Source organism: Pristiophorus japonicus, chromosome 21 (assembly GCF_044704955.1).
Source record: "Pristiophorus japonicus isolate sPriJap1 chromosome 21, sPriJap1.hap1, whole genome shotgun sequence".
Taxonomy (NCBI): Eukaryota; Metazoa; Chordata; class Chondrichthyes; family Pristiophoridae; genus Pristiophorus; species Pristiophorus japonicus.
Genome location: NC_091997.1, coordinates 58788476 through 58816187, shown reverse-complemented (window position 1 = coordinate 58816187; position 27712 = coordinate 58788476). Strand labels below are relative to the sequence as shown.

At 43.9% G+C, this 27712-nt stretch overlaps 1 protein-coding gene across 9 annotated transcripts in view; it reads left to right on the top strand.

Moving 5' to 3' along the window:
* The window catches only part of LOC139234015 (KAT8 regulatory NSL complex subunit 1-like), a 217478-nt gene extending 189766 nt beyond the window's left edge, over positions 1-27712 (top strand). For 8 of the 9 annotated variants that reach the window (XM_070864840.1, XM_070864837.1, XM_070864836.1 and 5 more), the window contains 7 exons: positions 7797-7946; positions 11530-11681; positions 13303-13421; positions 14662-14725; positions 14824-14942; positions 21336-21588; positions 22838-27712. In XM_070864840.1, the coding sequence (XP_070720941.1) occupies positions 7797-7946; positions 11530-11681; positions 13303-13421; positions 14662-14725; positions 14824-14942; positions 21336-21588; positions 22838-23059 (1079 nt within the window). In that variant the 3' untranslated portion in view covers positions 23060-27712. The remainder of the gene's footprint in view (positions 1-7796; positions 7947-11529; positions 11682-13302; positions 13422-14661; positions 14726-14823; positions 14943-21335; positions 21589-22837) is intronic. The other variant, XM_070864844.1, reaches the window with a different exon arrangement.

The window sequence follows — 27712 nt, the reverse complement described above, 5'->3', positions numbered from 1 at the left end:
ACTCGGTGGAGTACTTGGGGTACAGAGTAGACACCGATGGTTTACATCCAACCAAGGGAAAGAAATCAGAAATGCACCCACTTTCAAGAATGTCTCTGAACTTCGATCATTTTTGGGTCTTTTGAATTATTACGTAAAGTTCTCCCAAGCTTGGCTACAGTTTTACATCCACTAAATGAGCTGTTGAGAAAACAGGTCCCTTGGAAGTGGTAATAAGAATGCAACACAGCATTCAAAGAGTGTAAAAGCCAGTTAATAATGAGTACCATATTAGTTCACTGTGACATATCTAAGGTGATCAAGCTAGCGTGTGACTGAGTTGGGGCAGTGGGGAGTGCTTTTGCTTCACGCACTCTGTGCCAGTGAGCGGAATTATGCACAGATCGAAACGGAAGCTTTGGCATTGATTTTGGGGTCAAGAAGTTTCACGTACTTGTTGGTCGTAAGTTTACCGTAGTTACTGACGAAGCCCCTGACAGCAATCGTCCATTAAAATTTCCCAGTTCCAACCTTAGCTGCAGCCCGAATGCAGAGATGGGCGTTGATTTTGTCAGCATATACGTATGACATTGAGTATAGACGATCAGCTGATCACAGTAATGCTGATGCTATGTCAAGGTTGCCATCCCCATCACAAGTTACGCCCAATAGGGAAGAAGTGTTCTGTTTCTCATACATCGATGAGCTGCCAGTCACAGCTGAAGAGATTGGTAAGACAACCAAACGGGACCCAGTTACGTGAAAGGTGTATGATTATATAGCAAATGGCTGTCTAAACCAGGTATCAGAGAAAGATCCATACTTTGTCGTAGGAATAAATTGTCAGTGGATAAAGATTGTATCATATGGGGAGCAAAAGCGGTTATCCCAAATAGTTTCAGGTCTAAATTGTTAGGAGATTTTCATGACCAGCACCTGGGAAAGTGCTTTACCAAGTGTTTTGCACACAATTACTTATGGTGGCCAGGTTTGGATAAAGAGATAGAGTACATAGTCAGTCAGTGTACAACATGTCAATCAGTGAGCAAGAAACCACCATCAACATGGACATGGCCTCCCAGGGTATGAAAAAGGTTACATATAGATTTTGCTGAGCTAGAAGGACAGCGAATGTTCATAGTGATAGCTATTCGAAGTGGATAGAAGTGTTTCCGATACAGAGAATAATAAGAAAAACATGAGACAATTTGCAGATTGTTTTCTTCATACAATCCAGAAGAAATTGTGACTGATAATGGGCCGCAATTTTGTTCAGAAGAGTTCGTGAGCAGGAACGGTGTGAAACATACCGAAGTTCCACCGTACCACCCTGCTTCAAATGGTGCAGCAGAGCGCACAGTACACATTGTCAAACGTGCCCTCGTAAAGCAAATGTTGGATCCAAATCCAAAGAAAGGTCAGTTATCGTTGGACCACAAACTGGAAAATTTTCTGATTACCTATTGGAATACTCCTACCGCTACTGGTGGAAAACAGCAGAGTTGTTCCTCAGACAACAGTCATGAACCAGGTTCTCGTTAAAGCCAAACTTGGCACAGTCAGAAGAAGAGAAACAAGCAAGGCAGAAAGAGAGTCATAATAGAGAAGTGTGCCGTTCAATCAGAAGGTTAGAGTGATGAACTATCACTATAAATGGTTGAAGTGGTTTCCAGGAAGAGTGGTGAAGATAAGTGGCCCTTGCACATATTTGGTCAAGATGTTTGACAATGGAAAGGTCAGACTTGTTCACATTGATCATATCTTACCTTTCGATTTGGAAGGAGTTGAAAGTTAGGATGATTTAATTTATTCTGATAGTCTTGTTGCAAGTAGAGTACCCATAGCAAATCCTATATCAGATGCACCAGAAACAAGTCCAAGAGAAAGTCAGAATTTTAAGTGCGGGTCAGGCAGACAAACAGTCAAAGTGTGGAGAGTCCAAATACTAGAATGAGTCAAGACAAGATCGGAAAGTTCTGTTCGAGAAAGAAGGTATACCTCTTCGAAACATACAACCAGTGGTTCAGTTTAATCTATAAATAAAGAAAATAAGTTCATAGAAACATAAGAATTTACAACGCAGAAGGAGGCCGTGTTAGCCCATCATGTCCGCGCTGGCCGACAAAGAACCGCACGGCCCTCGACCAGCAGCCCTGAAGGTTACATATAAATCTATGAACAATGACGGAACGGTCAAGAGCACCCAGCCCAACCAGTCTGCCCCACACAACTGCGACATCCCTTAAACTGAAACATTCTACACTCTACCCCAACTGGAGCCATGTGATTTCTTGGGAGAGGCAAAAACCAGATTAAAAACCCAGGCCAATTGGGGGAAAAAATCTGGGAAAATACCTCTCCGACCCATCCAGGCAATCGACACTAGTGTAGGAGATCACGCCCTGGCTGTATTCGATTCCCTGCAGTACTTGCCATCATATCTGCGCCGGCCAACAAGAGGTTATCCACTCTAATCCCAATTACCAGTTCTAGGTCTGTAACCCTGCAGGTTACGGCACTGTAAGTGCCCATCCAAGCACCTTTTAAATGTGGTGAGGGTTTCTGCATCCACCACCCTTCCAGGCAGCGAGTTCCAGACCCCACAAACGTCTGCGTGAAGATCCCCCTCAAATCCCCTCTGAACCTTCCAGCAACCACCTTAAAACTATGTCCCCACGTAATTGATCCCTCCACCAATGGAAATAGGCCCTTGCTATCCACTATATCCAGGCCTCTCAAAATTTTGTACACCTCAATGAGATCTCCTCTGGTCCATTGAGAACAAACTCAGCCTATCTAATCTGTCCTCATAGCTAAGATTCTCCATTCCAGGCAGCATCCTAGTAAATCTCCTCTGACTCCTCGCTCGTGCAATCACGTCCTTCCTATAATACGGCGACCAGAACTGCACACAGTACTCCAGCTGTGGCCTAACGAGAGTATTATACAATTTAAGCATAACCTCCCTGCTCTTGTATTCTATGCCTCAGCCAATAAAGACAAACATTCTGTATACCTTCTTAACTACCTTATCCACCTGACCTACTTTCAGGGATCTGTGGACATGCACTCCAAGATCACTTTGTTCATCTACACTATTAAGTGGCCTACTGTTTAATGTGTATACCCTTTCTTTATTAGCCCTACCAAACCTCTCACTTTTCTGAATTAAATTCCATTTGCCACTGCTCTACCCACCTGACCAGTAGATTGATATCCTCCTGCAGTCCATGACTTTCCTCATCATTATTAACCACACGGCCAATTTTAGTGTCATCTGCAAACTTCTTGATCATACTCCCTATATTCAAATCTAAATCATTGATATATACCACAAAAAGCAAGGGACCTGGTACTGAGCCCTGCAGAACCCCACTGGAAACATCCTTCTAGTCACAAAAACATCCATCAACCATTACCCTTTGCTTCCTACCTCTAAGCCAATTTTGGATCCAACTTTGCCCTGGATCCCATGGGCTTTAACCTTTGTGACCAGTCTTGCCATGTGGGACCTTATCAAAAGGTCCATATACATGACCCTCATCGACCCTCCTGGTTACCTCCTCCAAAAATTTAATCAGCTTAGTCAAACACGATCTTCCCTTAACCAGTCCCTGCTGACTGTCCCTAATTAATCCTTGCCTTTCTAAATGTAGATTTATCCTGTCTTACAGGATTTTTTCCAATAATTTTCTCACCACTGAGGTTAGGCTGACGGGCGTGTAATTTCTCGGCCTATCCCTTTCTCCCTTCTTAAACAAGGGTACCACATTAGCAGTCCTCCGGCACCATGCCCAAATCCAAAGAGGACTGGAAAATGATGGTCAAGGCCTCTGCTATTTTTTCTTTTACTTCGCTCAACAGCCTGGTATGCATTTCATCTGGGCCTGGGAACTTAGCCACTTTAATAGCTTCTAAACCCTTTAATACCTCCTCTCTCGCTATGTCCATTTCATCCAGAATGTCACACTCCTCCTCGATAGCAGTATAGAAACATAGAAAATAGATGCAGGAGTAGGCCATTCGACCCTTCGAGCCTGCACCACCATTCAATATGATCATGTCTGATCATGTAACTTCAGTACCCATTCCTGCTTTCTCTCCATACTCCCTTCATCCCTTTAGCCGTAAGGGCCACATCTAACTCCCTTTTGAATATATCTTAACAAACTGGCCTTAATAACTTTCTGTGGTAGGGAATTCCACAGTTTCACAATTCACTGAGTGAAGAAGTTTCTCCTCATCTCTGTCTTAAATGGCTTACCCCTTACCCTTAGACTGTGACCCCTGGTTTTGGACTTCCCCAACATCGGGAACATTCTTCCTGCATCTAACCTGTCCAAACCTGTCAATTTTATGTTTCTATGAGATCCCCTCTCATTCATCTAAATTCCAGTGAATATAAGCCCAGCCGATCCAGTCTTTCTTCATATGTCAGTCCTGTCATCCCGGAAATCAGTCTGGTGAACCTTCGCTGCACTCCCTCAATAGCAAGAATGACCTCCTTCAGATTAGGAGACCAAAACTTATACAATATTCAAGGTGTAGCCTCACCAAGGCCCTGTACAACTGCAGTAAGACCTCCCTGCTCCAATACTCAAATCCTTTCGCTATGAAGGCCAACATGCCATTTGGCGGCTTCACCGCCTGCTGTACCTGCATGCCAGCTTTCAATGAGTGATGTACCATGACACCCAGGTCTCGTTGCACCTCCCCTTTTCCTAATCTGTTACCATTCAGATAATCTGCCTTCCTGTTTTTGCCACCAAAGAGGATAACCTCACATTTATCTACATTATTCTGCATCTGCCATGCATTTGCCCACTCAACTAACCTGTCCCAAGTCATCCTGCTGCCTCTTAGCATCCTCCTCACAGCTCATACTGCCACCCAGCTTAGTGTCATCTGCAAACTTGGAGATATTACATTCAATTCCTTCGTCTAAATCATTAAAGTATATTTTAAATAGCTGGGGTCCCAGCACTGAACCTTGCGGTACCCCACTAGTCACTGTCTGCCATTCTGAAAAGGACCTGTTTATTCCTACTCTTTACTTCCTGTCTGCCAACCAGTTCTCTGTCTACGTCAATACATTACCCCCAATACCATGTGCTTTAATTTTGCACATCAATCTCTTGTGTGGGACCTTGTCAAAAGCCTTTTGAAAGTTCAGATACACCACATCCACTGGTTTTCCCTTGTCCACTCTACTCGTTACATCCTCAAAAAATTCTAGAAGACTTGTCAAGCATGATTTCCCTTTCATAAATCCATGCTGACTTGTACCGATCCTGTCGCTGCTATCCAAATGCGCTGCTATTACATCTTTAATAAATGATTCCAACAGTTTCCCCACTACTGATGTCAGGCTGGCCGGTCTACAATTCCGTTTTCTCTCTCCCTCCTTTTTTTAAAAAGTGGGGTTACATTAGCTACCTTCCAATCCATAGGAACTGATCCAGAGTCTATAGAATGTTGGAAAATGACCACCAATGCATCCACTATTTCTAGGGCCACTTCCTTAAGTACTCTGGGGTGCAGACTATCGGGCCCTGGGGATTTATCGGCCTTCAAATCCCATCAATTTCCCCAACACAATTTCCTGAATAATAAGGATTGCCTTCAGTTTCTCCTTCTCGCTGGACCCCCGGTCCCCTAGTATTTCCGGAAGGCTATTTGTGTTTTCCTTAGTGAAGACAGATCATCGTCATCGGCAGTCCCTCAGAATCGAGGAGGACTTGCTTCCACTCCCAAAGTGAGTTCTTTAATGGCTGAACAGTTCGATACGAGAGCCACAGACCCTGTTACAGGTGGGACAGACATTCGTGCGGGGAAGGGGTTGGTAGCGCTTGTTTGCCGCGCACTCCTTCTGCTGCCTGCTCCTGGCCGCCTCATGCTCCTTGCGTCAAGATTCAGAGCTCAACGCCCTCCCGGATGGATTTTCTCCACCTCGGGCGGTCTGCTGCCAGGGTCTCCCAGGTGTCGGTGGTGATGTCGCACTTTACCAGGGAGGCTTTGAGGGTGTCCTTATAACGTTTCTGCTGTCCTCCTTTGGCTTGTTTACCATGAAGGAACGCCACATAAAGCATTTGCTTAGGGAGTCTCGTATCTGACGTGTACTATGTGACCTGCCCAGCCATTTTTTGTTCCCCATTTATAAATTCACTTGCATTGCCTTTTTCCTTTGTGAAAACAGACACAAAGTATTCATTAAGAACCATGCCAACATCTTCCGCCTCCACAGAAAGATTTCCCTCATGGTCCCTAATAGGCCCTACCCTTTCTTTAGTTACCCTCTTGCTCTTAATATATTTATAGAACATCTTTCGGTTTTCCTTAATTTTACCAGCCAAGAATTTTTCATGCTCTCTCTTAGCATTCCTATAATCCTTTATAATTTTACCTCTCAACTTTCTATATTCCGCCAAAGATTGGATAGTTTTTAGCCGTCGGTATATGACATCAGCTTCCCTTTTTTCATTATCCTCCCCTGTAAGTCCCTCGACATCCAGAGGGCTCAATAACTGTTGTTCCCACCCTTTTTCTTTAAGGGCACATGTTTGACCTGAGCCCTCCAGATCTCCTTGAATGCCTCATGTCTTTTGTTTATGTTACAGAATTCTATAGTAGAACTTGGAAACATAAAATGGGTTCCATTTGAGAAATGTATACCATGCAAGTCATGTACAATGATTATTTGCTATAATTAACTTCAATAAGAAGGGAGAAGTGTTATAGAGCCACCTGGTGGACTACTGATGCATATAATAATAAAGCCATGTGCTCTGCAGTTCTTACCCGGAAGCCATGTTGTATAATTTCCCGCATTTGCTGTGTTGCAAGATATCACTCTCGGGATTGAGTTTAGGTCAGAATTGAATGTAATCCCAGGTTTCAGATGATGAGTTAAGTCATTGACTACCAAAAGTGGTTCACCCTTCACTGGGGAAAATATCTTGCACAAATTCACTTAGCAACAAAAGCTCCTCAACAATCCGGCACTCAGCATTTTATTCTTAAACTTGAGCTCGTCCAAAATTTTGCCCATATCGTGACTTGCACAGAGTCCAATTCATCGATCACCCTTTTGCTACATCACCTACATTGGCTTACGGTCCAGCAGCGCTTCGAATTTAAAATTGTTATCCTTGTGTTAAAATTCCTCCATTGCTTCACCCCTCTCTATCTCTGTAATCTCCAGCCCGAGAAGCTTTCAAGATGTCTGCACTCCTCCAATTCTGGTATCTTTCACATCCCCAAGTGTAATCGCTCTGCCATTAGCAGCACTGTCTTCAGCTGCCAAGGCCCTAAAGCTCTGGACTTCCCTCCATAAACCTCTCCACTTCTCTCCTCCTTCAAGATGCTCCTTAAAACCTCCTCCTTTGACCAAGCCCCTGTCCTAATATCTCCTTATGTGGATCAATGTCAGATTTTGATAATCGCTCCTTGAAGAGGTTTGGATGTTTTACTATGTTTATTCAAGTGATTAACTTTGTTGTTTTCATGTGTTAAAAATGGAGGCTCGGTTCAGTTGCTGTGCACTTCCCTTGCAAAGTTCTGCAAATTTACCATGGCCTCAAGTGGGGCCTGGTTTTGACTTAACAACTCAAGGCTGGGATGTTGCTGGTGTGAAGTGGGATTAACTCGTGGACCAGTCAAACAGCTTGAGCCTGGAGTTAATGAGAACTCACTGCCTCAGTTTCTGCTGCTTGTTTTAACAAGTGATTTCACAGAAGGAGTCCGAAGGTGGATGCAAGTATCGGAACTAGTGCAACTGCATGCATATTGAGTTATCAAGTGTTTTTGCTTTGTTGCAGAGTGCACCCACAGTAAGAATCGTACAGAGAAGACATTTAAACAGCACCTTGATGATTTATTGTCTGTCTCTAAGCTGGAGAGTACTCCTGTGCAGGAAAAATTCCTGAACAAAAAGAGGCAGCGAGAACTCTCAGCAGAACTAACGGAAGGTACGTCCTGGATCTGCACCAATTGTAAATCATTTAGAGGGGAGCAGAAACAAAAGGAAGGTGCAAAGGAATAACTGTACGGTGTTTAAACAGTGATTTTAGTCACTACTTCATTTTGTGGAAATGGAGTCACTGAGGACCAGCGCATGGGTACCATAATACGCCACACGGTAACATCCTTTCAGAAAGAAGTGACACTGAATGGCTCCCTGTAGCAGGGACTCTGCTACTTCCAGCAATATCCTGCTCTTTCCACTCACTTGGATGTTGGATCGTTGATTGGATGATTGGCAATCACATGACTCTGACAGTGCTGATACTCAGCAGGTGTGTGCCAAGTGCACGGAAAAGCATCCAACCGTTTGTAGATTGTGACCTGCCAAGCGCGGCCTGATCTGCAGCGTGCTGCGTGTTGGCATCAATGCACTAACTGACCCTGGTAACAACATTTGTTGTTAACCTATTTCTATGAACAAGTATCCATCCTCAGCATTATACTCATTTATCCAGCATTTAGAATCAAAGCTTAGGAATCATCGCGTGTGCCATAGTTTCTAGGAGATTTTGTGAGAGACTGGTTGAAAGTTGATGTTTTACATGATGTAAATTTTCATAATTCATAGCTGAAGTCACGCAGCTTGTAACAGAGTCTGCACACCTGGCAGTGTTTCTGTGTTCACTTAATGGGAGTAAAGCAGCTTATATTCAGGGAGGAGGGAGAGTGAGTCGGGTTTTGTGCTTCCTATTCTCTTTGCAGAAGCACTTTGTCAGCAAGCTCTGTGTGTCTGGAGAATTGGTGGAAGGACTATGTGAAAAGTTTTCTTTTCCATGTGTGTTTAGTATAAAACCCATCGGCATTTTTGGGTCCCCAACCAACTTACTGAGACATACATAAGGATTCTGTTTGCTCCATGGGAAGTGCGCACTCTCCCGATTGGGGACATGTTATTGACCAAAGTCCAGAGCATTCGAGTGCAAGTTGGGAAAGGTTGAAGTTTTGGGGCAACCAAGTGTGTGCAGAGATACTGCTGGAGTTTACCCAGCTAAAACCACTCAAATTATCAGCAACCAGCACTGATGAGCTTTGTAGTGTTTGTCTAGCTAGTAAACAGGAAGCAGATGTACCTCAACTGTGACACCATAAGTGCATGCCATTGAGACTCGGGGCCGCATGTTTAACTCCCTGTAGTTCAATAGCTCAAGCTGCTGATACGCACCTTATCCACCAATGGGGACAATGTGCAATAAAAAATGTAACTGGAGGAGGGCTAACTTCACTTCATTTGGAATCCAAAATTGGTCGGCAAAACAGTAATCAACCAATGGGAGGCTTTCAAAAAGGAGATTGTTCATATACAGACTAGACACATTCCCCTGAAGGGGAAAGGAAGGGCATCCAAAACTAGAGCTCCTTGGATGGCTAAAGATGTAGCAATTAAAATGAGACAGAAAAAGGAAGCTTATCACAATTGTCAGCTTGATGATACAGTAGAGAACCAAGCTGAATGTAGACAGTACAGAGGAGATCGAAAAAAGGGAATCGGAGGGGCTATGAGAGAGAGTATGAGAGTAGATTAGTGGCTAACTAAAAAGGAACCCACAAGTCTTATATAAACATATAAATAGTAAAAGGGGTGTCAAAGGAAGGGTGTGGCCAATTAGGAACCAAATAGGAGATCATCTTGTTCAGGCAGAGGGAATGGCTGGGGTACTAAATGAGTACTTTGCATCTGTCTTCACTAGAGAAGAGGATGCTGCCAATGTAGCAGTAAAGGAGGAGGCAGTAGCAATACTAGATAGAATAAAGAGGAGATAAGGTTGGCAGTCCTCCAAGTAGAAAAGTCACCCAGATACATCCTGGGTTACTGAGGGAAGTAAGGCTCTGGCTACAATCTTCCAATCCTGCTTGGCTATGTGGGTGGTGCCAGAGGACTGGAGGATCACAAATGGAACACTTGTTCAAAACGAGGAGAGGGATAAACCTGACAATTACAGGCCAGTCAGTCTAAGTCTGTGGCAGGGAAACCTGAGACAATAATGTGGGACAAACTTAATTGGCACTTAGAAAAGTATGGGTTAATAAATGAAAGTCAGCACGGCAAATCATGTTTGACTAACTTGAGTTCTAAGAAGTAACGGAGAGGATTGATGAAGGAACTGCGGTTGATGTGTATATGGACTTTCCAAAAGACGTTTGACAAAGTACCACGTAATAGACTGCTTAGCAAAATTAAAGCCCATGGAATTAAAGGAACAATGGCTGTGTGGATACAATATTGGCTAAAGGACAGAGAGCAGTGATCGGTTATTTTTCTGACTGGAAGGAAGTGTACAGCAGTGTTCCCCAGGAGTCGATATTTGGACCACTGCTCTTAGATTTATATTAATATCCTGGAGTTGGGTATACAGGGCATAATGATACGAAACTTGAAAATTTAGTAAATGATGAGGTGGCTAGTAACAGACTTCAGGAAGGCATAAACATTACAGGTTGAAATGCAGATAAAATTTAACAGAAGTGTGAAGTGAAACATATTGATAGAAAAATGCGAGACAGTATGAATTAAATGGTACAATTTTAAAGCGGGGGCAGGAACAGTGTGACCTGAGGTATATGTTTGCACATCTTTGAAATGACAGGACTAGTTGAGAAGGATGTTTTTTTTTCAAGTATATGGGATCCTTGGTTAATTGAGAATAGAGTGCAAAAGGAAAGACGTTATGCTAAACCTTCATAAAATCCAGGTTAGGGCTCAGCTGAAGTACTGTTTTCAATTCTGGGCACCGCATGTTCGGAAGGATGTCAAGGGTGTGGCGAGGGTGTGGAGATTGACTAGAATGGTACCAGGGATGAGGGACTGCAGTTATATGGAGACTGGAGAAGCTGGGTTTACTCTGGGTTTAGAGCAGAGAAGGTTATGAAGAGATTTGATAGAGATGTTCAGAATGATTTTGATAGAGTAAATAAGGAGAAACTGTTTCTAGTGGCAGAAGTGTCGGTAACCAGAGGACACGGGTTTAAGGTGATTGGTAAAAGAACCAGAGGCGACATGAGGAAACAACTTTTACGCAGCGAGTTGTGATCTGGAATGCACTGCCTGAAACTTTCAAAGAGCAGGGGTATAGGATTGATTAGATAGCTCTACCAAAGAGCTGGACTAGCATGATGGGCTGAATGGCCTCCTTCTGTGCTGCACCATTCTATAAATCTATGAGGCAACAGCACTATGAACAGCCCTTTTCCAAACCTCCAGTCCACAAACCTCAAACTGAGCAAACCAGCGAGTTAGACGTGCAGCAGATAGGACTGAGTTGGCAGGTGAATTACCCGGGCTTGGGGGAGGTGGACACAGTTTGAACACTCCTACATTAGGGCATTTTTGTGTCTGGTGAGAGTAATTCAGTCCGATTACTGACTCCATTCACTGTATTGCTGTGTTTGAGGTGACACTGCCCTAGAATCTGTTGTTGCAGCATGTCAGTGAATTATTTAATCAGTGGTAATCGAGATTTGAACTAACAGAAGCACATGCACCTGAACATGCCCAGTTGTTTAGAATTTCTGTTTTTGTTTCTTTTCCAGCTAGACAGGCCCTGTCAGACATGGGGAGTCCGTACGGTTCTACGATTCGCTCCCATACCTCAGTCCACAGCCCACTGTTGCGGCAACTGTCCACATCATCAGAGAGCTCCGCACCGAGCACCACCAACACACAGAGTGTGGCGTCCACGCTGGTAAGGAGGGAATTTTATACAGGATACATGGAAAACTGCAAGGCAAGCAATTGCACAGTGGAATTAGAAAATCTATTGACAATTAGTTTATATTATAGCAGGAGCAAATTACGACACCGGGTATCTTTTGGTGAAGTTTTGTGTTCAAGGTGTTGGTGTCACTGCTGGGAGGAGAACACTTCCCATTTCAGTAATGGATGTGTTTTTGTGATCATTCTATCTTTCTGACGCTCAAGTGTTGCTGTCCTGGCTGCAATTGACTAGGTGCAGCAACATTGTGCTGGCCCACAGTCACCTGTACCTTCCAGTTAACATTTCTATTTTTTTTTTTACTTGTTCGAATCTCTCAAACAATTTAATCTTCTGCACTAATTCAGCTGTCTGATTGCTAAACCCGGAGCCAACTAAAAGACAGTCCTTCCAGCGCAAAATGATGGATATGGTTCACTTTCTTGTACGTATTTGCTCCTCGCTGAAAGTGCTGACCCTTGCTGGCACAGTGTCATGCTCCCCAGCAACTTGCTCAACTTATTTTCTATGTCTTTCAACCCAGTGAAGGCAGGCACACTTTTCATCCTTGGGCTGTGCTTAGTCCTGTCTCTAAATGTATGTCCTGCCTCCCATACCCAGGTCCTCCCTCCCGTACCCATACACTAACATGCACACTCCAGTACCATGACTCGCACTCTCACACCCCAGTACCACGACACACTCGCACGCGCACTCAATCTTTCTTCTCTTTCCCCGCTTCCCCCCCCCCCCCCCCCCCCTCACTCTCTCACTCACACTCTCATGTTTTTACACTCACACACCCCAGTACTATGACACTCACACTCACACCCTGGTACCACCACCATGCTCGCACGTACTCTCTAGAGGATGCACTACAGCAACTTCTCCGGCAGCACAACCAAAATTGCGACCTTCAAAGGCAGCAGGTGCATGGGAACACCATCATCTCCCAAGTTCCCCTCCACTTTCTCGAGGGTAACGAGAACGGGCAATAAATGCTGACCTTGACAGCAATGCTCACATCCAGAGAATGGAATTTAAAAAAAAAAAGGTTTTCCTAGGTTCAGATCCAAGCTAGACTGCTGGTACGAGTCTTCTCTCAGCCTGCTGGCTGGAAAAGTCCTACATGAAGTGGGTTTTAGGTTGTCAGGTCCAAGTAGTCCGAGATCTCAAGCATGCTGTTGTGGGAAATTATGGATACAGTTTTCTGTGCTAATTTCCTCCTCCCTTCAAGATGCTGACACTTGCTGGAACACAGTCAAGCTCCCAACACTTGACCAAGTAGCAGTAGGATTGCTGTTCTGACATTGTTGCAGTGAATTAGAGGGAGCTTTACCATGTGTATAAAACCTGGCAGCGCTTGATGTTGATGGGAAGGAGGCTGACAAGGGTGAAAAATTGTTACTGTTAGCCCCAACACTGACATCACTCAACTTTGTAAAACACAAAAGTTTCTCCCACCCTCCCTTCATGAAGAATTAAAACTCAAACACAAGATCTTGGTGGAACCCTACAGCGGAAGTTAATTTGCTGTTGTATATCCATGTGGCCCAAGGCACCTTTGGTACATTGCAATGACTGTTTTGACTTTCTTTTCTTGTAACAACAGGCAGCCAGAAGGAGGAGGACAGAAAGTTCCTTTGACATTAACAACATTGTGATCCCAATGTCTGTTGCTGCAACCACTCGTGTGGAGAAGCTTCAGTATAAGGAGATCCTGACACCGAGGTATGCATTCAGGGTTTGTTCAAAGTCTCGTAATATAATTGGGATTCAGCTGGTCGTGAGTTGGAGCAGGACAGGAATGGGTAAGGCAGATTCGGCCCCTCGTGCCTGCGCCGGCCGACCAAGAGCTACCCAGTCTAATCCCACTTTCCAGCTCGCGGTCCGTAGCTCTGTAGGTTACGGCACTTCAAGTGCATATCCAAGTATTTTTTTAAATGTGGTAAGGGTTTCCGCCTCTATCATTCTTTCAGGCAGTGAGTTCCAGACCCCCACCACCCTCTGGGTGAAGAAATTTCCCCTCATATCCCCTTTAAACCTCCCCCCAATTACTTTAAATCTATGCTTGTTGTCCACTCTGCCAAGGGATACAGGTCCTTCCTATCCACTCTATCCAGGCACCTCATAATTTTATACACCTCAATAAGGTTCTCCTCAACCTCCTCTATTCCAAAGAAAACAGACCCAGTATCTGTTGAATGAGGGAAGAATGAAGAGAGGCAATATGAACTAAATGGTACAATTGCAGGAACAGAGAGACCAGGGGGTGTAGGTACATACATTTTTGAAAGTGGCTGGACAAGTTGAGACAGTTGTTAAAAAGCACATGGAATCTTTAGATTTATTAATAGAGGCATAGAGTACAAAAGCAAGGAAGTTATGCTAAATCTTTAAGTTTCTGGTTAGGCCTCAGCTGGAGTACTGTACCCAATTCTGGGTGCCACATTTTCGGAAGGATGTCAAGGGCTTGGAGAAGGTGCAGAGGAGATTTACTAGAATGGTACCGGGGATGAGGGACTTAAGTTGGGGAGTGGGACTAACTGGATTGCCTCCTGCATGCTGTATCATTCTATGATTCTAAAGCGATTGTGAGGAGGTGCTGATCTACAGGCCTTTTAGTGGTCTCAGTGTGATGTAGACTATAGTTCCTTACAATCTGCGAGAGAGTGCACAGGATTTGATCCTTTACACTTGATTTTCTGGGATTATAGAATCTCAAACTGCAGAAAATTTAGATTTTAATAAAATCATTTGTTGTACTGTGTAGCAGTGCGTGACCATAGGGATGTAATTGGCTTGTGGCGCAGAGAGATCGGTGTATTACGCGGGGCGGGGGGATCGGGGTGTGACGCACCGTGGGGGGGGGGGCGGTGTTGGTGCGTGGGGTGGGGCTCGGTTTGAGCTGTATTAATGTGAAAATGTTACGTGCACTCTGCGAGTAATTGTCTTTTTTTTATCTCTCTAGCTGGCGTATAGTGGATGTGAAAGTTGATTTAACAAATCACAGACTTGAAGAGGACCATGAGGAGGTAGTGCTTTACAATTATATTGCAAAAACATCTCTGCAGTGTTCACTCAACTTGAACAGGACGTTTTTAACAGTGTTGAAATATTGCATCTGTTTTAGATGGAAGATTTTTCAGATGCAATGATTGGGTTTCGACATGCGAAGTACGAGGAGTTTGAGCGTTCACGGTGGACAACGTGGTCAGCCTCCCCAGTCAGTGCACAGAGGCGCGGAAGCAGGTATTGATCAAGATCGGGCAGAGCATGTGGCCCCGTGCTTGTCTTGTTGCATGGTCTGTGAGGGAGGGGGTGCCTTTATTTGCTGAATTTTGGGTTATCATACCTTATCCTGTTGCCAAGAGCCGACAGCCTTGGCTTCCCATGGTACTGCTGTGTAACTGGCTTCCAGAAAGCTATCTGTGGGTGAGCAGATATATTAGTGGGCGACGTAGCCTCCATATCCTCCCTACCTCACAGTGGAGAATCCTGGTCTCGACTTGGCTCCTGACTGAAATGGGAACGTTTCTTTGTGGCGTTTTCTAGTTGTGGGCCCAGATACTCAATCCTTGCAGGAGTGTAGATTTAGAAAACTTTAACTGCGTGTGAGATTGTCATCAAAATCTTGAAGGGTATAAAAGATTTGAGGTCCGGGCGGCATTTATAGGAACAGGAGGAGGCCATTCAACTCCTCGAGCTTGTTCCGCCGTTCACTTCGTTCACGGCTGATCTGTATTTTAATTCCATCTAGTCGCCTTTCTTCCTTAACCCTTAATACTCTTGCCCAACAAAAAGCAGCCAATCAATCTCTGGTTTGACACTTTCACTTATCCTGCCTCAACAGATTTTTTGGCGAGGGAGGGGAGGGGAGAGAGAGAGAGAGAGAGAGAGAGAGAAAGTGCTTCCTGATGTCAAGCCTGAACATCCTAGCTCTAATTTTAAGGCTATGCCCCCTTGTTCTGAGGAAATAGTTTCTCTATCTCTACTCTATCAAATCCTTCAATTATCGCCAACACCTCAATTAGATCACCCCTAAATCATAGAATGTGCAGCACAAAAACAGGCCATTTGACCCAACAACTCTATGCTCTGTACAAGTCTCCTCCCACCCATCTTGATCTAGCCCCATCAACATGATGATCTATTACCACCTTCCTTGTGTTTAGCTTCCCCTTAAATGCATCTATGCTGTTCGCTTCAACTTCTCCTTGTGGTAGCGAGTTCCACATTTTAACCACTGTGTAAAGATGTTTTTCTTGAATTTATTACTGGATTTATTAGTGACTATCTTATATTTATGGCCCGGAGTTCTGGTCTCATCTGCAAGTGGAAACATCTCTCTGTCTACCCTATTTAAACATTTCATAATCTTGAAGACCTCTATCAGGTCACCCTTCAGTCAGCTCTTTTCTGAGGAAAAGAGCCCCAGCCTGATGGGTACAGCCTATCTGGAAAGATTTATTAGTAATATGTTTCTTTTGCCTCTCCTTTTTTATCATATTGACTTATTTTCCAAGGAGTATGTGATCTCTTTTTATTCTTCCTACCAAAATGTACTACCTCATATTTACCTATGTTGAAATTAATTTGCCAATTACATGCCCATTCTGCATGTTTATTTAACATCTTCCTGAATTTTGTCGCTGTCATCCTCTGAATTAACTACATCCCACAATTTGTATTCCATAAATTTTGAAATTGTACTTCAGATTCCCAAGGACAAATTGTTTATGTAAATGGTGAACAACAGTGGTTCCGGCACTGATCCTTGTGGAACACCAATTCCCTACTCTGTTTTCTGCCTTGCACCCAGCTTGCTATCCATTCTGCTACTTATCCCCTGGCGGTACATGTCCTGACCGTAGTCATGGGTCTACTATATGGTACCTTTATCGAAGGCCTTTTGAAAATCCAAATATGGTACATCTACTGCATTACCCTTGTGTACACCTTTTGCAATCTACTGACTACACTTTATTATATTTTCAGTTTCTAGATGTTTTTCTATTACATCTTTGAGAAAGGTTTCCATTATCTTTCCTACCTCCAACATTAAGCTAACTGCCCTGTAGTTCCCTGAACTTGTTCAATCTCCCTTTTTAAATATAGGAATCACATTAGCTGTGTACCAGTTCTCTTGCACTATTCCCTTTTCTAATGAATGTTTTAATTTATTTATATATATATCTATATATTTTATATATATATATATATGTCTCTGCTATCTCTTCCCTAACTTATTTTAATATGCGCAGATGTAATCCATACGGACCAGAGGTTTTATCCTCTAAGTTTGATTAGTTTATCAATTATCTCCCCCCTTTCTATCTTGATATCTTTTGATCTCTTCTTCTAATGTCATGTCCACCTTGGTCTCCCTGGTAAATACCGAGGCTAAGTAATTATTTAATATTTCTGCCGTCATTTCCTGTGAGTTTATGGTGTGAATCCCTGAGTGGCCTTGTCTCTATCCTGATTTTTCTTCCGTTATTTATGTGTCTCTGTTGTTTATGTGTCTGTACAATACTTCACTTTCTTTTTATGTTCCTTGATAATTTAATTCTGGAGTTTCTCTTTCTCTTCCTAATTGTTTTTTGACTTCTTTCCTAACCTTTTCGTATTCCCTTTTATCATCCTCTCCATTGTCTGTGTACTCAGTCTGCCTTTTTCTTCAGTTACAATTTTCCCTAATTTCTTTAGTCATCCATAGTGTTCCATTATTTTTAGTTTTCCTTGTATTTCCTGGTATTTTATCCTCATCCTCGACAGTAAAGACTAAGACAAAGTAACCATTTCCTGATTTCCAGTTACAATATCACCTGTGTCATTAAGGTTCTCACATTACTCTTAGCCGCCCTCTTTGTGGTGGGACCCCAACTATTTACAATCTATTAACGACTTAGAAGAAGGGACTGAGTGTAACGTAGCCAAGTTTCCTGACGATACAAAGATGGGAGGAAAAGCAATGTGAGGAGGACACACAAAATCTGCAAAAGGACATAGACAGGCTAAATGAGTGGGCAAAAATTTGGCAGATGGAGTATAATGTTGGAAAGTGTGAGGTTATGTACTTTGGCAGAAAAGAAATAAAAGAGCAAGTTATTATTTAAATGGAGAAAAATTGAAAAGTGTTGCATGCAGCAAGACCTGGGGGTCCTGGTGCATGAAACACAAAAGGTTCGTATGCAAGTGATCAGGAAGGCCAATGGAATCTTACATCGAAACATGGAAAATAGGTGCAGGAGTAGGCCATTTGGCCCTTCGAGCCTGCACCACCATTCAATAAGATCATGGCTGATCATTCCCTCAGTACCCCTTTCCTGCTTTCTCTCCATACCACTTGATCCCCTTAGCCATAAGGGCCATATCTAACTCCCTCTTGAATATATCCAATGAACTGGCATCAACAACTCTCTGCGGCAGGGAATTCCACAGGTTAAACACTCTGAGTGAAGAGGTTTCTCCTCATCTCATCTCAGTCCTAAATGGCCTACCCCTTATCCTAAGACTCTGTCCCCTGGTTCTGGACTTCCCCAACATCGGGAACATTCTTCCCGCATCTAACCTGTCCAGTTCTGTCAGAATCTTATACGTTTCTATGAGATCCCCTCTCATCCTTCTAAACTCCAGTGTATAAAGGCCCAGTTGATCCAGTTTCCTCATATGACAGTCCAGCCATCCCTGGAATCAGTCTGGTGAATCTTCGCTGCACTCCCTTAATAGCAAGAATGTTCTTCCTCCGATTAGGAGACCAAAACTGAACACAATATTCCAGATGAGGCCTCACTAAGGCCCTGCACAATTGCATTAAGGCCTCCCTGCTCCTATACTCAAATCCCCTAGCTCTGAAGGCCAACATACCATTTGCCACCTTCACCACCTGCTGTACCTGCATGCCAACTTTCAATGACTGATGAACCATATGACACCCACGTCTCGTTGCACCTCCCCTTTTCCTACTCTGCCGCCATTCAGATAATCTGCCTTCGTGTTTTTGCCCCAAAACGGATAACCTCACATTTATCCACATTATACTGCATCTGCCATGCATTTGTCCACTCACCGAACCTGTTCAAGTCACCCTGCAGCCTCTTAGCGTCCTCCTCACAGCTCACACCGCCACCCAGTTTAGTGTCGTCTGCAAACTTGGAGATATTACACTCAATTCCTTCATCTAAATCGTTAACGTATATTGTAAAGAGCTGGGGTCCCAGCACTGAGCCCTGCGGCACTCCACTAGTCACTGCCTGCCATTCTGAAAAGGACCCGTTTATCCCGACACTCTGCTTCCTGTCTGCCAACCAGTTCTCTATCCACGTCAGTACATTACCCCCAATACCATGTGCTTTAATTTTGCACAACAATCTCTTGTGCGGGACCTTGTCAAAAGCCTTTTGAAAGTCCAAATACATCACATCCATTGGTTCTCCCTTGTCCACTGCTAGTTACATTCTCAAAAAATTCCAGAAGATTCGTCAAGCATGATTTCCCTTTCATAAATCTATCTTGGCCTTTATTGCAAAGGGGATGGAGTATAAAAGCAAGAAAGTCTTGCTGCAGTTGTACAGGGCATTGGTGAAGCCACACCTGGAATACTGCGTACAGTTTTGGTTTCCATATTTAAGAAAGGATATACTTGCTTTAGAGGCAGTTCAGAGAAGGTTCACTCGGTTGATTCCGGAGATGAGGGGGTTGACTTATGAGGAAAGGCTGAGTAGGTTGGGCCTCTACTCAATGGAATTCAGAAGAATGAGAGGTAATCTTATCAAAACATTTAAGATTGACAAGGTGGATGCAGAGAGGTTGTTTCCACTGATGGGGGAGACTAGAACTAGGCGGCATAATCTTAAAATAAGAGACTGCCCATTTAAAACTGAGATGAGGAGGAATTTATTCTCTGAGGGTTGTAAATCTGTGGAATTCACTACCTCAGAGAGCTGTGGAAGCTGGGTCATTGAATAAATTTAAGACAGAGATCAATAGTTTCTTAAACGACAAGGGGTTATGGGGAGCGGGCAGGGAAGTCGACCTGAGCCCATGATCGGATCAGCCATGATCGTAATAAATTGTGGAGCAGGCTCGAGGGGCCCTATGGCCTACTCCTGCTCCTATTTCTTATGTTCTTTCTCTCAATGTATTGGTAAAAATTGTTAGTGTTCTTGATATCCCTCAAGTTTTTTCTCGTATTCCCTTTTTGCAGCTCTTGCCACTTCCATTGTATCCCTTTGCTGTTTTTTATATCTCTGTCTGCAGAATCTCTCCTGCTCTTTGCCTTCATATAAGCCCTTCTTTGTAGTTTTTTACCATCTCTCACTCCTTGTTTACCAAGGTTGTTTAATTACATACGTAAGAGCTCTTGCCCTTTCGGGGTATGTACAGGTCTTGTATTCTACCAAATACCTTTTTGAACACCGCCTGCTGTCCATTATAGTTAGTAGTTCAGCCCAGTCTGTTGTAATCAATTTCTGCTCATCCCTCCGAAGGCAGCCTTACCTAAATTTAAAACCTTGGTTCGTGACTCACGCTTCTCCCATTCGAACCCAATATTGAATTCAATCATATTATGGTCACTGTTGGCTCGATGTTCCCTTACCGTTCGATTGTTGACTAATTCAATAAAATATTCATTGTTAAATCTAGTATTGCCTGTTCTCTTGGTCCAAGAACATATTGTTCCAGAAAGCTGTCCCAAATACACAAGAAATGTGTTGCCTTTGAGATTCTAGTTGTTCTGCTTTCCCCAGGCTGTGAAAATGGAAGTCTCCCTTTTATAACTGTTGTGTTTTTGCAACAAACCTCTCTAATCTCTGCGTTTATGCAACATGCAACCTGCTACCTGGAGGTCTCTAAACAACTCTCACCAAAGTCTTGCATCCTGTTTTATTCCTCAGTTCTACCCATAGCGTTTCTACTGCCTGCTCACCCTTGCATGTATTCCCTCTTTCTAATGCTGTAATAGTGTCCTTTGTCAATATCTTTTTCCAATTTCCCTGTTCTTTCTAAAGATGTTATAACCTGGAATAGTTATCTCACAGTCATGCCCTGTTTGTGATCATGTCTCAGTGATGGTCACAACATCACGCCCTTTAAGCTGAATTTGCACTTCTAGTTCACATGTTTTATTTCTTATAGAAACATAGAAAATAGGTGCAGGAGTAGGCCATTCGGCCCATCGAGCCTGCACCGCCATTCAATAAGATCATGGCTGATCATTTCCTCAGTACGCCTTTCCTGCTTTCTCTCCATACCCCTTGATCCCCTTAGCCGTAAGGGCTATATCTAACTCCCTCTTGAATATATCCAATGAACTGGCATCAACAACTCTCTGCGGCAGGGAATTTCACAGGTTAACAACTCTCTGAGTGAAGAAGTTTCTCCTCATCTCAGTCCTAAAGGGCCTACCCCTTATCCTAAGACTATGTCCCCGGATCTGGACTTCCCCAACATCGGGAACATTCTTCCCGCATCTAACCTGTCCAGTTCCGTCAAAATCTTATGCGAAGTGTTACTTCTATTACTGTTAACTATTGATAAACCCGGACTTTGATCTCATCCCTCGGATGTCTGAGTCCGGGATCTTTCTTGCAGGCAAAGTGACTGTGATGTGATGAGTTTTTTTAATTTCCCAAACCACAGATCTTACAAATCAACAGATGAACATTCCACCCCTCAGCCTGGCAGCGCAAACCCTTCAACCTCTCAGCCTGCCTCCCCTGACATCAGCTTCCACAGTCTTGGAGACTTCCCCCTCACACCCTCTCCTTGCAGCCCTTCTGCACATCCGGTCAGCCCAGACACGCTTTATTCCTCTCTTTCTCGAGACAGTGCTGGACGGGTTTCAAATGAGGATACGCGCTGTTCAACCCCAGATATTGGTCATGAAGAACAGGTGAGAATGAACAGTCAAACCAGAAATAAAATTATACACTGTTTAAAAATCTAACTGGCCTAATGTCTGATATCAGGGTATTGAAGAGATAATGGCAATAGTCCATCTGTCAGTGGCAGATTTATTAACATACCAGAGGTCCCCAGGCCCAGATGAAACAGGCATTGAGCTTAAAGACAGAACATCAGACGTTACACACCCGTTTAAGAAGGGAGAATGGGTTAAGCCAGTAAATTATATGGCAGTTACTCTTACTTTGGTTATGACAAAACTTCTCAAGTCCATGATGCAGGATGGAATTCATTACTTGTGCTGTTCAGAGGCGTTAGCATTGATTTGTGAAGGACAGATCATCCTTGCATAATTTGCATTTTTAAGAGTTTCCGCTGAGAGCTTCTGTTGGTTAGTTATGGTTGTGGCATGTTCCCATTGCTGCTCTCCTGACCATTTTGCACAGTTTGTGCTGTTGAGCTACCCAGCATACCTCACAGTGGAGAACTCTGGGCTTCCACCAACACTGCCCTCCTAACTTTCTGCCCCGTCTGATCTCCCCTCGGTTTTCCTCACTGCGATTTAGTGGGGCATTTAAGCCCACTGTGTGAGGAGTTGTGGTGCCAAACCTTGCCTGTAATTCTGCGGCACACGGCATCTTCCCTAATACTGAGAGATCTTTGTTTAAGAGTGTTGAATGATCATGTTAACTTTTTAACCTATGCTTATCAAAAGTGAGTCTTGCAGAATGTAATATTTTCAATTTCAGACACCCAGTTTCAGCATCAAACACTCCCAGGGCAAGTGCAGCGTGGGTTAGATCCAGTGTAAAGCCCCCTCTACACTGTCCCATCAAACACTCCTAGGGCAGGTACAGCACGGGGTAAGATACAGAGTAAAGCTACATCTACACTGCCAAGAATGTTACTGAGCCATTTTCAGTAGTGCACCCCTATGTGCTGTTTTTCCATTTCTAATGCTAGCCATTCTATGAAATTTGCAATCTAAACTGCACTACAACTGCCCAAATTCATTTCATGATTTATATCACAGGTTTAGCACAAATATATCTAATTTCTTTGTACATAGCATATTGTATATCGAGTACTTAAAGAAAGGAAGGTTTTGTCCCATCAGTCCAAGCTGGACAGCAGTGGAACGCAAGTGTCTAGCCCATTGTATTGGTCCTTCCCGGTGAGTATGTGTCATGGCAGAGTATTTGTTATGCTTGTAATACCCGTCTCTGCCTTCATTCCAGACTGTTCAACCGTGGGAGAGGCGAGCATTCCCACTGACGTGTGATCCTGGGACTGAGCGCCATAGTCGAGCTGAACCCAGCCACAGACAGACCAGAAACAGCCGCCGATCATCTGGAAGCTGCAACAGAGGAAGCAAGGAGCTGGAGACTGGTGTACTGTCCTCGGTCCAGCACGATGACAAACAGAGACATTCTGTACCTCTGCGGCTCGCACACAGATAAAAACAATTAGTGGCAACTACACTTTGTTCTCGACGTTTGATATTCAAACATCACCCAAACAAAATTCACAGTTTTTAGTGAATTTAGAGTCCATTTTAGATAGCTTTCTTAGGTTAAACTTTCTGTCACCGGCCACAGTTATCGCGATGAAGAGGTTAGTTTGGCAAGTTAGATTCTAGGGTAAAAGCTGGATTGACTCATACTTCGGATATTGGCCTGTATCAATAGACCTGTACATAAAGTTGCTAACTTCATATGGTTGCGTGTAGTGATTATCGATCCCTTAAATCAACAGGGGAGCGCGCAGACAGTTGGTAATGTTCAAATGCAGTCCTGTTTCACAAGCAGTTTTGTTCCTGTTTTGCCATCTTGTCAGGGGCTGAGATGAGTAATGCTTCACTCTGAAGAAAACTGCATCACTTCCTACTTTGAGCTTTGGATTGAGCACCCATAGTGCATCTGTGCCAGCAGCTCCACCCTGGCTGGGCATGTATTTCAATCAAACCCTGTAGCGATTTGAATTGAATTTATTCTAGACTTGGTGAGTTGCTGTGTTGCGGTCACGAGCACTGCCTGAGCTAACTGGGCTCAAAGGGGAAGCAGATTGTTGCGTAGTTGTGAATATTTTGCAGGGTTGGCTGTATCTGTACTCCGCCTGCTCCTTCCTGGTCTCTGCTTTTAGCTTTGAAACTACTGCTGAGTAGCAGCCTGGGACCAGGTGTTTGGTTGAGAGTTGGCAATTTGAAAGAGGATCTAGGACTTGTGGTCAAATCCCAATGGGGATAGGGTGTCGTGTCTGCCTCGGGTGCCTGTGTCAGGCTGGGGACGGGGCTGAAACAGCAATAAATGTACAGATAACATTCCGTTTCTAGCATCAGTCGAATGACCTTCCTCTTTAAACGGCTCAGTTTAGGCTGCTTCACCTCCCTTGTGTCCAAGCAGGTGACAGTTGTCCAGATTTCTTGAGGGGAGCTGTGTGAAGATGGGGCCAGAGTTGGGTATTCTCAGTGCAGATGATACAAACAGAACTTGGCAAAATCGGCAGTAGCCAGGCATGCACATTACAATCGATCCCAATTTGAATTACTGGTAGCAAGCTGTGCTGAGCAGTGGATTCCTTGCTGAAATAATCAAAGATTTAATATTCCCCATATATAGCTCCAATCTACGTGGATCGTCAGGCATTTACATCAGAACTTGATCAGGATATGAAGTTTTTGAGGCACTGGGAGTACAATAACATGGCTCCAGCAATTTATGTAAAACACTTCCATACAAAACTAGGGGCGGCTTGAGAGACAATTTAAAATGTTATATTTTAAAAGTTGAGTACAGCGTAGGCTATAATATAATATCGTCTAAAAGGGTAAGGGAACACTCGAAATAGCAGCAGGCCAGTCAGCACCAGCAGAGAAAAGACAGATTGTTTTAGATGGTGACCTGCCATAATCCTTCCAAGCACAACAATAACCTGCTGCCGCCTTCTCGCATGCCTTCATTATCAAGTGTCGGTCTGGTCCTTCCCCACCCCCAGCCTGGCAGGCTATTCGAAATGTTGGGGGGTTGAATCTCCACTGACATTACCAACTCTGGTGGAATTGATGTGATATTTACTGGGAGCCAGCGTGAATGGAGGAAACTCGAGCCCTACAGGATTACCACTCTCGTCTCCTCCTTTGAGCATGTACCACTCCCCTTCCTCCTGGTTAGAGTTCGTGGCGATTGGAGGCACTCCAGTCTAAGTGCTAGCTTTCTTCATTGTCCTTGTTTTCCATTTTCTGGCAGTGGAGGTTAATGTTGAACACAGCACCCATAGTGCGATATTGGGAAGAAGGAACAGCTGTTCACAGAAAGTATCAATGACCGGTGGGCATTGACTTCCACCTAAAATGAGACTTGGTACAGAGTGACTTTCAGTCACTCCTCATACCAGTCCTTTGGGGGAAGGGTACCCCCATCTGCTGCTCAGTGTTTTGTGTATTTTAAGTGTTACTCTGCAGGAACAGATCGTTCTTTAAAACAGGCAGTCGGCAAAACGAACGGCTCACCATCTGCATGCTGCAGATGAATCTCTTGCCAAGTCTCATTTGAATGCGGCTGGGGTCTGTGCCTGGGTCAGCAGGTGGCAAGCAGCAATAAAGGCCAAACACTCCAAATAAGTTGTCTAAAGGACAGATGGTCAAGTGCCCATCATTGAGCTCCCTTATCCTGCCGCAGAGATAGTGGTGCCGATGTGTGGTAGCACTGTGTGCTCATTCACAGGGACTGATTGGTGTAACCCGCAGGAGGGGGGGGTGGGGAGGAGAGCTGAAGCCAGGTACCCCATCTCCTCGAGAAGGACACAATAGCAGGGGATCCACCGTCTGGAACTAGTTTTGTCCGCAACCTGCTGGTCAGTTGCAGGTGTCTTACATTTGACCTGGTGATGGGATGGGAGTGGAGGGAGGGGAACGAGCACTTGTGCCCACAGCACTACTAATGGCAGATTGCAATGTGCATGGGGTGACTGGAATGATTCACTCTACCTGAATCAGACCGTGTCGCGCAGTTTTCCTCTGAGCCGCCTATACTCAGCATATCCATTCACTTTGGGCTAACCTTCTGACTACAATGGTGGCAATAACATTTTAAATGTGCATTTAATCCAAGCTCTGTTACTTGTTGAAACTGGAAAAGATTGATGCAAGGTGCAGGATTTATGTTGAATTAATGAGTTTTTTCAATACAGCAAAAAAAATTCAGGGAAAAGTTGATGAGATCAGTGGTTTGCCAAAGAAAAGACTTTTAATAAACCGCAATCAGAAACGGGTCTTATCAGGGCTGAGCTGTAACATTCAAATAGCCCAACCACTGCTCAGTTTTCTGGAGAGTGCTAAAAATTATTTTGTTTCAAACAGTTTCCTGAGTGCGACTGTGAGACTGAGGGGCGTGGCTGAGGGGCGGGGGTGTGTGGCTGAGGGGCGGGGAGCATGAGCGCGACTGGGGCGGGGGGGCGTGGCTGGGGCGAGGGACGGGGGTGTGACTGAGGGGCGCAAGTGATGATTGATAATCCAGGATTATCTGTTCTGAGGTACTGCTGTATGTAGATTTGAACAGAATTTCTCTAGATTCGTATTAGCCTATATTTAGGTTTAGCAAATGTTCCTCTTTTCTCAGTGTTTAGCATTCTGTGAATGCGCAACATAGGAAAAAAACAGCTTGGTAAAAAGCATAGCAGGTTCTGTCATTCACTTAAATTAACAAATGTATCTGATCAACGGGTCAAAACATCACCCTGCAGTGAAGCAGCTTGAAAGCATAAACCATACTGTTCAGTTCTATTGGTTTATTTGCCTTCAAAACTGGAGTCTTGTGACCTAAAACTGGGATTTGTCATTGAATCAGTGTAATCGGAAGCAATGAGTAAATTAGTACGATCACAGTCCTTAGCATGGGTTAACCCAACAGCCTGATGTGTGCAGCAATTAATTACACCTCAGAATCAGCCTGATCAGTGTTAGAGCCATCTTAGCTTTTGTTTGGACAATTCAGGTCTGTCTCTGCATCCTGATGCCCTGTCTCCCCAACGCCAGCAGCTCATTGTCCCAGTGATGGTCCTCCCCATGTATGATGTGTGTCTCCAGTCAGTTGGTCGAGCTGACAATCCAAAGTAATTTACATTTTGCTTAAATGTTTGCATTAGTGAGCCTTCTAGTGCTTGAATTTGTTCGGCCAAAGCCCCTTGCCACTTTCCCAGTCTTGGAGCAATGTTGCTTTTTGATCATGTAGAGTTGTTGGCTGTTAAGATGCATAATCCAGGTTTTTCTCAGCAATCTGCTTTCAAGTCGTGAAGGAGCAGTGGATAGGTCAGTACCTCGGGCAGCTTTTGTCCGGGTCTGTTTCTGGAACAAGGAGTACATGTTGGAAACAGCTTGCTATCCCAAGTAGCAGAGTTGAAAAAGTTAAACTTGTCAAATGAAGAGGAAATATTTGTGTGTAAGGGCCCACCTGATTCTCCGTTCCCACCCAAACTTGCACAGTTGTGAAGAATATTGCTTGTAGATTTGAACCTGTTTCTGGGTGGACCTGTCATGTTGAGGCCTGGTTGCCTGCCTGCTCTCTCTCCCCTGCAGTAAGTCTGTCGGAACAGCCCGTGTGTTCGATTCCCATTTCACCAACAAATGATACTTGCTGTTTGTGCTGCAGACATGATTGGGCCATCTCCGCTCTTACGTCAGCCCCTGTGACCCAATCATTTTGAAAATTGTTTGAACTGTCCTTCAGTTGTACCTGTTCCTTCCCATGTGGTGTCAAAAGCTAGTTCATTGTTAGCTTTGTGCCTGTCTCTGTATATTTCCATTTCATAAAGTCATTGAAAAGTGTAAAAAAATCAATTTTTTTGATCTTTTATATACGTTAAATGAAAATTGTAGCTGACTGCTTTGATTGTAGCACACCCTTAGCCTTGTAAAAATGTTCTCTTTTGTACATATTTTCTCTTTTGAAGCTGTGTATGGAGATATGGGCTCTCGTTGTCCTTGCTGTATAGAAGGCTTTTCTTCATGCAGCGAAACAGTACTTTGACTTAATCAACCCTAATGTTAAGCACAACCCGTGCTTATAAAAAGTTAAAAAATTTTAAAAATATTAAAAAAAAAAAGGTTGAAGACTTTC